The 13,673-nt window shown below is 27.2% G+C and overlaps 1 protein-coding gene and 1 long non-coding RNA gene across 2 annotated transcripts in view; one reads left to right on the top strand and one right to left on the bottom strand.

The window, feature by feature from the left end:
• LOC105140401 (uncharacterized) overlaps positions 1-411 on the top strand; it is a 3,004-nt gene extending 2,593 nt beyond the window's left edge. The window contains exon 3 of the mRNA XM_011047211.1: positions 4-411. Coding sequence (XP_011045513.1) covers positions 4-176 — 173 coding nt within the window. The 3' untranslated portion in view covers positions 177-411. The remainder of the gene's footprint in view (positions 1-3) is intronic.
• Positions 412-4,586: 4,175 nt separating this feature from the next.
• On the bottom strand, positions 4,587-5,211 carry LOC105140358 (uncharacterized). The gene is made up of 2 exons (XR_845180.1): positions 5,018-5,211; positions 4,587-4,980 (listed from the first exon to the last, which is right to left on the bottom strand). It is a non-coding gene; the product is annotated as an uncharacterized LOC105140358 (long non-coding RNA).
• Between the last annotated feature and the right edge of the window lie 8,462 nt (positions 5,212-13,673).

Here is a 13,673-nt window from a genome sequence, read left to right as displayed (position 1 = left end):
TAGCTATTTCTTACCATTCAAAGCAGCTCGCCAAAGGAAAGGAAGAAGTTGAAGTTGTGACAGCGGATACTAGTAGTAGGGTTCCAGTGCCACTGCTGTGCGCAGCTTTAGCCATTGGTATTCATGTTGCTGCTAAGTGGGCTGGCTACCGCCACTTGACATGGATGTTAGTATGACAGCAAAGACTAAACAGTCGTCTGGAGATGATGGGCGAGTTTTGAAATGGCTTAAGGGACAACTCCTGTAGCAGCAACAATTTTAGTCTTCTGGACTAGGTTAATCATTTCTTCATAAAAATCTCCCCTTTGTTTAGGTGCGTGAATCACATACGATCCATAAGATTGTACAATTGCGAGAATTTAGTGAGAAAAACAAAAGTCCTCGGGACAATGTTCTACACATTGAGAAAAACGTAGAATAGAATCACAGGATGAAGGTATTCATGTTGTGATCTCAAATTATTAGGCATTCTCTTTGCATAGTTTTCGGACCAAACTTGGTGGCCAGGTCAGAGACAGGCTTGGGTTAGTTAGATTACCGAGTCAACATATGGGTTATTAATTGGGTTACTTAGATTACCGAGTCAACATATGGGTTATTAAGATGATTATTATTTTTAACCCTTAAAAGTGGAGCTCAAAGGTTATTGGTTTGAGATTTATAAATCTTGGGATTAAAAATTTATATAGTTTATATAATTATTAATTTTAAAGTTTATAAAATTAGTTAAAATGTAAATAAGTTGATTTGAATATTTATATTCATAAAAAAAAATTATATATTTTTTTATATTAACTAAATGAAGTTTGAACTCGATTTAGATTTGATTAACTCATCCAAATTATTAAAAATTTAGTTAGATTAATTGGTTTCATCTATCAATATTTTATGCATTTCAATTAACCTGATCCATGATTTTGAGTTTTAGATTTTTAAGGTTAATCATTATACTTTCTTGTGTAGTATATGATACCGAAATTTAAGCTCACCTCGTCCAAAAGATTTTGCTATTTTGCTGAATTTGTCTTTGAATTCCATAGATTCAAGTGTCTTAAGTTGTTAATTTATGCACCAACTTTCTGATGTTGTCTCGAGCAATCCATGTTCAAATTTTACATATGCCAAATAGGAGTGCAAAAACTGTGATCAAATTCTAAAATCCTTTGAGTTGTTAGCTCGGTGTTGACTATTCTCCTATTTAATCAAATTAATTGGTGTAATTAACCTCGTTACTATGCACTACTACTGACTCAATTGAAGAAGTGTAAATAAATGAATAAGTATTTTCCATGTGTTATTTGTATACAATGCTATTTATTTATTTTTAATGTGTTGGCCCACTTAAAATATAATTAAAAAACTAGTTTTAATATGTGAGAATTATTGTTAAATTTAGTTGCGAGTTGATTTGAATTTAAAATCTAATTTGAATTTTATTTTAAATTAAATTAAAATTATTGATTGTTGACCTTCCTATGCCAACTCGTGACCTGTTTATTCAGTTCAAACTCAATCTGGTATATATTGATATTTTAATAAAAATATTAGTTTAATCTTGGTTTAACAACTTGGGTAAAAAATATTTTAATCTTGGGTTTTCACAATGGACCACTCGAAATTCAGCCCAGCCCATTACCATACCAACACCACCAAAAACCAATCCAGCCTTCACCCAAACACAGAAAAATAACAACAACTAGGGTTTTATAGCTCTTGAACCTCTATATAATATCGTAACCCCTCCACAAATTCTTCATTCGCAGTCTCAAAGGCTCTGTTATATCAAACCACAAATCCTTTCAAAAATCTATTCTTTTCAAGATCTTAGCTGCACGATGCCTCCCAGGCTTCGCTGATTACAAACCCCTGAGGTTGAAAGTCCCAAAGCTCGTGCTAAAGCATCTGCCGTTTAGTGTTGCAGTTTAGCCTTTTGTACCTTTTCCACGGCTTTTCTGTGTCAAATCAACGGCTACATCTCTTAGTCTTCAAAACCTCACTGTTTTTTCATCTGGGTTTGTGTTTTTTCTATGTATTTTTGTTGCCTCTCTATACCTCTAGCTTGTTTTGAGATAAATGGTTGAAATTAAGCTAGTCAATGAGGCAAAGATTGAATCTTTTGGGTGGGGTTCACGTGGGGGCTTATGCTATTTGGTTAATGGTTTTGCCTCTAAAAATTCCCTCCAAATTCATGAAAAAAGTTGTTTTCTGTGATTCAATTTGTTGGCAATGATTAAATTGGATTTTATCCGCGCTTCTGAGAGAAATTAATGAAGCAAAAAAATAAATAATGGTTGAATTTCTTGATATGAGCCAGCCCTTTTCTCTGTAGAGATGTTTTATTTTGTTTATTGTGTCATTTTTTGATTTTTTTGAAAATATGGCAGTGATGATTAATTCACAGCTTTAATGCCAGTTCTGCTACTGATAATTCTTGATTGATAGAGCTGTTATATCTCTGAGCCATATAATTTATAGATCATGCAACTTTCGGGTTTTGAAATTGTAAATGATTATAGATCTAAAAATACTAACTAGTGTATATGATTTAAATTAGTTTATGAGCATCAATGTATTGTGAAATTGCCAGTGATGATGCAATCCAATTTATTTTAGGTGTAGTGGAGCCGAGACCCTGTTTTCAGGGAGAACCTACTTGGTATAAGCTACATTATAATGATATTAATGGATTTAACTGAGGCAAATTAATTTTGAAAAATTAAGTGTTTTCTGTTCATTCACCATTTAATTTCCTAGTTTTTGAATCTGCTATTCAAATTGAGTTTTAACTATACTCTTGAACCCTCTGTAAATGGGTTTAGAGTCTGAAAAACTCAGACAGTGTGTGTTGTCATCAGCTTCTTCTCCCACATAACCCACGAGATTGGAGTTAAATAACAGCACAACATCCGTTTCCTTTGTTTTTCTTAAAGGTTATTGCTCTGCATTTATTGGTACAAAGAACAGTTTGTTCTACAATTGAATGATTATTAATGGATTTATTATAAATTTTTGTTTGGAATAATATAAAAACGAGCCTCATTACAGATTGCAGACATGATAACGAGGATTGCGGTTTCAAACTTTCTTAGTAGGAATGTAAGATGATGGCAAGCTGGGAGTCTCTCGTGAACGAAGGAGGCCCTAATCAGGGCACTGCAATTCTAAATGTCTTTTGGCATGTGGCGATGCCAGACGTTTGAAATTTACATATCATTTATTAGTCAGAATTGCAGTGCCTTGATCTGGGTTTTGTTTGTTCCTGTAACCGCCGGGCTAGGGGAGGGAAATGCTGCTGCAAATGTGACCTCTGCTATTGTTAGGAATGAGAGAGATGCTGCAATCTTCGTGAGATCATTAAGTTGGTTATAGCTGAACTATTTTCTAGGAGATCATCAAATATGCTATTTTGTTGGGAATCATTTAGCAGATACTAGGATGTTGCCTATGTTATTAGCTTTTTTCTTCAGGGAGAATCTTATCATCTGATTGCGATCCCTGTTTCCTTGTATTGATAATGCCAATTTAAGAGAATTTATTTTGAATAAGATGGCAAGTTTCATATTTGTTTTATTGCTATTTTCAATCTATTCTTAATTCTTGCTCCAATTCTCACTTTATTGAAATATTCCTGTATTATTGTCCTTTGATCTTGCCTTTTTCTGCTCTACCACTACAATGCGCCACAAGCGGTTCACTGCCCACATTTTCGAATGATTCTAAGATCCGTTTCTGCAGAGGAAATTTTTGGCTAAAATATTGTTAATAATCTAATATTTTAGCTAATTATCATTAATCTTCTGCCAGGCCTTTGTTCTTGCTTGCACGACTAGGGTGTTTTACAATGAACAATTTGCTGCTTATAATAAATCCTGAATATGTTCTCAGAACATTTGCTTTTTGATCATGTTATGCACACTGGTTATTTGTTACTAATTCTATACAGGGAACCTCCCCCGTGCATGCTTCGACGCTAATGAAGCGAGCAGATTGAAGGGTGTGTTTCCTTTGTCATCCTTCCAAGCCATGAGAGCATCTCCAACTCAGTTGCTAAAAGTGAATAACGGTTATTTTAGCTTTTTTTCCTCTCATGTAAGGTATCTTCAACGAAAAGTAATATTCTGGTTTTTGTTTTATTTGTTTTGCATATTTCAAGAGAAAAGTTAAATAAAACGTCTTTTATTTTTAAATATTATTTCTACGTATCCCTCGAAAGAATTAAAACTAATAAAATAAAACCAACAAAAAAAACAATTAATTATAGCTATGTAAAAAAAAAACATCAAAATCATTAAAAGAAATAAAAAATTTATTTATTTCACTTTAATAAAATTGGCTTTTTAAATAATTTTTTCCATTAGAGTATATATAATTCAAAAAACTATATTTATATTATTTAAAATGATATTTTATTAATTTATCTCTTTGAAATAGTATCTTCCATTAAAGATGCTCGAACTCCAACGCTATTGCTATATCAACAGGTAGAATAGCATTTCATTTGATGAAATGCTATGCTATTTCTACACATTCTATCAAAAAGCTAAAATGTTGCTGAAGGTACATACAACAGTTAGACAGCGGCTATCTGCACTTGCCTCTTCCTCTTAAAAAAACTGATGCAAGAAAATAGAGCAACATGAAATCTCAAAGCACCTTCCCTTGAAGAAGAACAGCTGCCTTTGATTGTCCCAGTCCTACCCGGGTGATTAATTAGCTTCCAGTCGTGCGTGTGTTAATCTCAAAGAACCTTGCTTCCAGTTGTGGAGTCCCAGCTGGGTTGAGACTGAAATCGTGTGGGTTTAGTGGAGGAGGGAAAGTTTGTTGGCTGCAATGGGTGGTTTTGAGCTAAGCTGAAAATCGTGTGCAGTGAGCTGAAGGGAGAAGATGAAGCAAAAGAAAATTCTTGTTTATGTTATTCAAAGTTTTTATGGTCAAGGATTGCCTCCTTTTCATCCCCTGTTTTCAAACTTTACGTTAATTCTTTTAAAACCACATTGTAAATTCGTTGTATATTAACCATTTAGCATTTCTCATCGGAGATGCTCTGAGTCTGCCAAGTTTGGGAACTTGTTGACATTTTTCAAAGACATCGCTTCTTTTTACTGGACACAGCACTCCAACCCCTCTGTTATCACAGCAAGCTGGACACCGAGAAACACTCTCTTTCGTTGCTTTCACTTTGCATTGAAGGGCTGCTATGTGTAGCTATTCTCTTAATTTTGTCCGTGAACATGATTGAAATCATATTATTTTAAATTTTTAAAAAAATTATTTTTTTATTTTTTTAAATTGTTTTAATATGCTAATCTTAAAAATAATTTTTATAAAATAATAAAAAAATATTTTAATATATTTCTAATAAAAAATATTTTAAATCATAACCATTATCACAATTCTAAATATATCCTAGAATTCCTTCGTGCTCTGCTACATCTTTCTCTTCATTGATCATCAAAGAATTATATGGATGAAATTAATGAATATCATTTTGTTAAATAATTATCTAAAACTCTTAAAATTTTAATATATGAAGTGAAATTTTAAAATATTTTTTATATTATATTATAAAATGCAATGAAAAAAATTGAAATTTATAACAATTTAATTATCATGGTTTTAATATTATATTAATGAATTATTTACTTTAATTTTTCAAGTATGCATGAAGAATTGTGTTAATGTTTGGAGTTTATTATTGATTAAAAGTATATTTAATTTTTTTTATGATGCCGTGTTTTTTAATAAAAAAATATTTTTTTTCTTAGATTTTTAATCGTTACATGGAAGAAAAGGAAAAATAATAATAAAAGTTAAACTTGAATTTCAAGCACTCAGCCTACTCAAAGCCTTTACAAATCATTTGAAAGAAGATTCACCATGCCGAGTTAGCTTAACAAATTCACTGAAAATGGCCTTTCCGTACGTTCATCCAAAAAGAAACTCAGATACAGAACCCATTTTAGCATAATGGAGAAAGGAAGGCAGTGTCTTGGAATGAAAGCAAGTGAAGAGAAACAGTGGCGAATCCTCCATTGTTGATACATCTTCCAGCTGAGGCTCTCCGTTAGTTCATACATCTAAACAGTGAAGGGGGTGAATTTTTTTCCTCTCATTTTTCATTTTTTTAAAATTATTTTTAATTTTATCTTTTAATATTTACTTAATTTTAAATTTATCTTAATTTTAAATTTATCTTCATAAATTAAGTTGATTACTTTTTATAATATTATTGAAATCTCAAGCCAATATCATTATATTTAATTTGTATTTGATTTAACAAGTATTTTTGTTTTTTTATTGTATCGAAGAAAACAAAGTTTTTATACGAGGTAACTCATATTGTGAATTTGATTATTTAAATTATGAAGCATATGTTAATTTAATATTTTATTATTTTAATATTAAAAAATTATTTTAAATTTTTAAGCAAGTCATATTTTTTACTGATTATTTAAATTTTTTTAGAACTCATCTAATTGACTGAATTATATCAAAATAACTCTTATATTATTTGATTTAAAACTTATACTTAGTAAAAATTTAGATTAAGAGTTTTTAAATCTTATTTTATTATATCATGTTTGATAACAAAAATTTAGATTAAGAGTTTTTAAGTCTTATATGAGGTGGACATTATTTTTATGTTTTTTTTTTTTTAAATTGAGCTTGTTCAATATTTAGCATAATGAGGCAGATGGTTTAAATAATAACAATAATTAATGATCTTACATTGACATGAGATGTTTGATATCAATTTGAGGTTTTTTTTAAAAAATATATTTTCTAAGATGTAAAGGAAATTAAAAAAAATCATTTTTATTTTCAAGTGTTTTTTTGTCCTAATTAAACACATGGTGTGTTCATATATTACTTTCAGGTAAAGAAATTGGGGTCAGAGAAAACGTATATTTTTTTGTATTTTAGAAGCATAAAAAATTATTTTAAAACTGTCATAAAAATACATTTATTTTTATCTTTTTAATTAAATATTTCTTTATCCTTGCTATCATTGTGACTTCTATGTCTTAGTACAGTAACTAAACATTACATTAATAATAATGATGATGAATATAATAATAAATACCTTAAATACATAATAAAAAAGTTTAATAATATACATTATTGATGATCTCATTTGATATTTAACAAAAGTTGACCTACTAGAAACATAAGAGTTGACGTTGAAAACTTTTAAACTAAATGAATCGAAGTGACATATTTATTAATTTCCAAAGGCTAAAAATAGTATTAAGAGATTTTCAAATTATGATTTATTAGACAAGTGGTTCTCAAGAATTTACAATATAACATGATTTTACTGCAATAGTGTAGATTCTTAATTGTGTATTTGATATAAAATATTTTTTTTATATTAGTACTAAAATCATAAAAAAATATTATAAAAATATCAATTTAATATTTTTTCAAGCCAGATATATATTGAAATATTTCTAAACATAATTTTAAGATCCGGCCAAGTTCAAGGTTCAAATTCCAGATTTTGACCAGGTCATTTAGGTTAATTTTTTTAAAAAAATTAAAATGATATCGTTTTATATTAAAAAAAAATTAACGAGATACAACTGGGTTATTGATCAATTTTACTAGGTTAACTAGATAACCGGATTACATCAAATTTTTTGTTTTATTTTTTCTTCAATCTTTCAATCTTAAGTTGACTTACCGCATCGAATTTTAAAATTATGCTTCTAAATACAAATAAGAACACAAAAATAAAATGGTGCCATGAATGTTAAAGCATGGGCTTGAGGTGAAGCATTCTATATTTGCATAATGGCAGTTTCTATTTGCCCCTTCCGAAATTTTCATTTGTATTTTGAAAATTCAAAGGCTTGTTCAAGCATAGAGTCACCTACGTAAAGGTGAGTATACCAATTGATGTTCGAAATTAAAAGAAATGATTTAAAAAATAATCTAAGTTTTTAAATAATTTCATTAACACTTGAGATTAACTCGGTGAATCAATAACATGTTAAAATAAAAATAATTTATCAAGCAATATTTAAACATGTCTCAATTTTAATATAACCTTTAACCTTAATTTTAACATATTTTTTAGTTAATTTTTTGAAAAGAAAAACAAATAGCATGGTTGAAATATAATTCACAAATCCAAATTATAAATTAAATTTAAAGTCTTAAATACACAATATCAACTATAATTGTTTTATGCCCAAATAAATATTCCAGGTTTTTGAATATGTAAAGTACTATATACATTAAAATATAATTCACAAATTCAAATTATAAATTAAATTTAAAATCTTAAATGTAAAGTACTATATATATATATATATATATATATTGTACTTTACATATTCAGAAACCCGGAATATTTATATGGCCATAAAAAAAAATTATAGTTATTATCTCGGAATATTTATTTGGCCATAAAAAAAATTATAGTTATTATCGTATGTGTATTTAAGATTTTAAATTTAATTTATAATTTGGATTTGTGAATCATATTTCAATATATATATATATATATATATATGCTTACCTGGACTTCCATGGATGCAAATCAAGTTTTATGGGAGCACTCGATTCTTTAATAATATGATCAAGTTGAATGAATCTTGCTAAGTTAAAATCTTAATTAATAAACTATCTAGGTAAATTTTGAGTGGCAACTTAGATTTTGAATGTGTTTGTTTTGGCATTTAAAAAATAATTTTGAATTTTTTTATAATTTTGTATAGTTTTGATTAAATCTTAAAAAATAAAAAGTATATTATTTAAATTTATTTTTGAATAAAAAAATACTTTAAAAAATTAATTCAAACACAACATTTCTAAACAAGTTAAAAATCATGCATACTGTGCCCCGTTAAATCATGTACCCCCACCATGGGTCCACGGCAGGCCATCTCGTAAAATGGCATGATTAGTGTTGATGGAGACCTCAAGGTTTTATTTTATTTTATTTGGATTGCAATAAATCGTGTTAATTGCAATTTCTAATGTTCGCACTTGAAAGTGAAAGTTCTCATTCTTTTATCTTCTTTGTAATATTATTATTCTTTTTTTTTTCTCGAGTAATTATATTATTCTTAGATCTTAATTCTTATGGATTTATTCTCATACTCTCTCTATTTTATTAACCACATATATAGATGAATAATATTACACTCTGCCTGTCAATCTAACATGATAATTTATTAGGCTATGGCTACTCCCTTTCAATTTTACTAGCTATTTTACCGCTATTTTACCGGTGTTTCATTAGGGATTGAATTTTAAAAACAAAACATAAATATGTAGACTTTTATAAGATGTTTTTCTTTTTATTAAAAAAATCTCAAGTAAGAATAGAAAAATTCATGTATATATATAACCAAATAAATTAAAAACTATGTATATCAATAAAAAAATAAAAAAAATCATTAATATATATAACCAAATAAATTAAAAACTATGTATATCAATAAATAAATAAAAAATCATTAATAATTAATAAAAATAAAAAATTGAGAGGCAAATATAGACTGGGATATGTGATCTCATGATTGTTTTCATAATTTTTTTATTTAATCAAATAATAATAAAAATAAATATTCATAAAATTGATTAAATGAAATAAAAAAATAAAAGTATCATATAAAGTTACACATATTAAAAATATTATTCAAAATTAATTTTTTTTATGTTTTAAAATAACTTTTATTTATATAAAATGTAAAAAAATATAGATAAATTAGAATAACCTTTTTAAAAAATAAATGCATATAAAATAACTAAAAAATAATCTCTATTTAAAAAAACTGAATAAAAAAATAAAAGAGAAAAAGGGTTTTAATTTAAACATAAATTTTAAAATTATTTTTTTAAAAATATATATAAAAGACATTAATTAAAAAAAAAATTCTTTTTAAAATGCTAGGATAGCATACCTGGGCCATTAAGTAAGGGTCCATGAGAGGCCTACTAAGGTAGACTCGTGTTCTTAAATTCTTCATTGTTTTTATATATTTTACACGAGGCATGGTATCCATCCCAAAATATTTTGAAAAAATATAAGACACAACATGTCGTGTGATATTATTTAGTTTTTTTAATTATAGTGATGGATGAAAAATTAAGATAGAATTTTAAAAAAATATAAAAAATATATTATGTAATTTGATAAATTTATTTATGGTCTCATAAAACACTAAAAAACTATTCAAAAACTCAAAAATCAATCTGAAATCAAAACTCTTACCGAACTTATGTATGTTTTTTTAAGCAATTTTAAAGTAAAAAATATTTAATGTGAATTCCTTTTATTAAATAAAATAATTTGACATAATTATTGATTTTTTTTATTAAAATTGTTGTCAACATTTTTTTTTTTGTAGTGCTAGATTCCAATAACTTTCTATCACCTTCCTCTCAACTAGAAACCAAAGAGTAAAATAAAAAAAAATAAAAATTTGAATAAAAATTGATTTTTCCTCACATTTTAGAAGCTAAAGGGACCAAAATTTATAATTTAAAAAGTCTGGAAGTATAATAAAAATTTCACCCAAACCATGTAAGAGTCATTTATCCCCTCAATATTTTCACTTTAATCTCTCATATTTTAATCTCACCCTTCCCCAATAAATTGACCTGCAATGTGGTATGGTGAGGGCCAAAAAGAAAGAAAAAAGAGATTGTAAACAATCCGCCTATTATGCCATTTAGGGGGATTCATCATGCGTTTTGCATAGTGGATTGCCTCCCCTTGTAAGTATACTTATAATATTTGCTTGCACTTCTATCTTAATTTATTAAATCTATCATGGTTAATAATATGGTCTAAAAATATGATTATAAATTGGATAAATTAATTTGGGTTGATTTTAATAAATTTAAAATAATATCATTTCAATACTTTCTAAAAAAATAAATTGATATTACTTTATTTTTTTTAAAAAAATTCAAAATAAACTTTAACCAATGATCAAGTCTTAACTCATTAGATTAATATTTTAAATTCTCATTTAATTTAATTTAAAACTCAGTCTCTATCAACCAAGTTGATTTGCATGGAATTTAAAAATACTTTTTCTGTCCCCTTTTATTCTATCCTCCGTCTGAGGTTTGTTACGAGGATTATGTTCATGCCTCCTAAGTATTTGTTTTTCTCCGTACCCTCGTATTTTTATTTATTTATTTATTTGTCGGCCATTCAGACAAGATAAGGATTTGGCTTTGTGTTCACTGGATAATATCCAGTCAGAATTCTTTATTGGTACGTTGATCTCATGATGATTGTGTGTCTTAACGACTCATGATCCATTTATTTTTACCCTAATAAAAAAAATACGGTATATTTGCTTGTGGTAATCTATCATAATTGTTTATTAGTTTACAAATTTTAAAATATTTACTGCAAAATATAATTTAATGGATTCAACTTGTTCATATTCACAAGCATGTATTAAATTCTAATTATTAAACAACAATCATAGCTTATCCGATAAGCACCACTTGAGGAGGCCATTAGAAACAATTGAAAAAGTTATTAAACTTTAGCTATTCAAAATTCTCGGGTTATACGTTAATTGAATCAATTGAATTTGACCTGAATTATTATTATTATTTTTCAAAAACCTTAAAATTATGTTATTTTAAAAAAATTCTTGATTTTTTACTAATTCATGATTGATTCACTGAATACATCATATAAATCATATAATATTTTTTTAAAAGATTCGACCCAAGCTGGAGGCAATACTTAAGTTTAATAAAATAATAACATAATTTTTTTTGATAAATTAAAAGTCATAACTGATTACTTTTTATACAAAATACAATTTGATTTTTTTTAATAAAACAAACACTTTATACATATAAATAAAACTTTTGCTTGGATTATATAAATTAAGCATGGCTTTAAAACCTGATCTGTATTATTGGTGAACTATAAACTTAATAAATTTAAAGTTAAAATCAGATCAAATTAAAAAATAATTTTTTTTTTGGTATGGTCATGTTAAAATCTAGTTATAAATTGTTGATTTTTATTTTTTTAATTAAAATAATATTTTTTTAATTTTTTTAAATAAATTAATTCAAACAATTTAATAACCCAATCAAAATTTAAAATTCAGATATTAAACCAAACCCGATCTTGAAACTATAAAGTTAGCTATTCAAAGAGGAAGTTGCTAAATTACATGCTCAGTTTCTCAATTTTGTTTTTTTGGAAGAAGGTGTCCATTGCCGACATTAATAACTAGACTACGAAGCAAAGGACAAGTTATAATTGTCGATATTAATCATCTAGCTGGTTACGAAGTAGTAAAGATTTAGAATTAAAAAGTTTATTTACTCTATAGTCTCGGATTCAAATTCTTATTTGTTCATACAAGTAACTAGGTCAGTGATATTTGATTACATAGATAAATGACAGATATACAAAATGTCATAACAATTAAAATAGTTACTTTAAAGTGTTTTATGTTAAAATATATTTTTTATATTAATATATTAAAATAAAAAATAATTTTAAATTCAATTTTTTTTTCAAAATATGATTAAACCATAACACAAACAGTATAAAAATCTTTACTTTTATTATTCTAACTGGGTTTGAGCATGAAAGTTCAAAAAGTCTCCCCTTTTATTTTCTAAAAGCTTGACTTAGGCTTGTAACTAAAAATAAATTTGGTTATTCGTATATTATTTCTTGTTGAAATCGAAGATAATGCAGGAGTTTGAAAATATATATATATTATGGTATATGTTTATAGGAATTATTCTTGTATTTGAGTAATATATATTTTTTATTTGGTTAATAATTCATAATAAAAATAATATAAGAAAAAAATCCATTTGTATTTAAAATAATTTTTGAGTGAATTCAAGTATTTTTAAAATATAAAATATAAAGAAACAAGTATTTTTTTTATCTTACTATTTTCGTATCCTCTATTTCTAAACAATAACAAAGTAATAAAATCATCTATAAGAAGTTAATCTTGATCATCCCTAAAGAAAAAACACCTGAAACAAAAAGGAAAAAAAAAAAAAAGATCGTGAAATTTTTAATTTCATTGCAAGCAATACCTGATACTCCCTCCATCTTTTTAGAAGGTGTGCGGAAAAAAAAATGTACATGTGTTATGCTATCATTGCATGAGGCCAAGTGATTGCATTTGTCTGTCTCCCAATCACTCTCTACGGATAGTTAGCAGGCGCAATCCAGTGTTGTGTCTGAGTGTCAGCTCTCTGCTCTCTCAAGAGTCAAGACCCTCTTGAATTTGAGATATTTTCCAGGAAATGACGATTATGTCCTTCATCAACAGAGCTTCAAGAGCTCTCCATGGCTATCCTGCTTCCTCTAAGCTTCTTGTTCTCTTCACTCTCAGGTTGGTGATGTACTTCTCCTTTTTCCTAGTGTTTCTTTTCTTCATTTCTCCAAAGAAAAGTGAGAAAACGTGAATTTTTAAAGATCTCTTTAGTTCTTTTAGTAGCTTTTATTAAACAGACAGACCCTTTCAAGTTGTTCACTTGGAATGTGTGAAAGGAACACTGTTTATCCTTTTGGTTGCTGAGAAAAAGCATAAGGTTTATATCTTTTATGAAAAAGGGAAAAAATTCGCAATTTGGGTTCATTCTTTTTTCTTAAAGAAAACTAGATTACTTAGCAAACAAAAGGGTCTCGAATCTTTGAATTTCTC

This window comes from Populus euphratica, unplaced genomic scaffold (assembly GCF_000495115.2).
Source record: "Populus euphratica unplaced genomic scaffold, PopEup_1.0 scaffold106.1, whole genome shotgun sequence".
Classification (NCBI taxonomy): domain Eukaryota; kingdom Viridiplantae; phylum Streptophyta; class Magnoliopsida; order Malpighiales; family Salicaceae; genus Populus; species Populus euphratica.
This window is presented reverse-complemented; position numbering and strand designations above follow the sequence as displayed.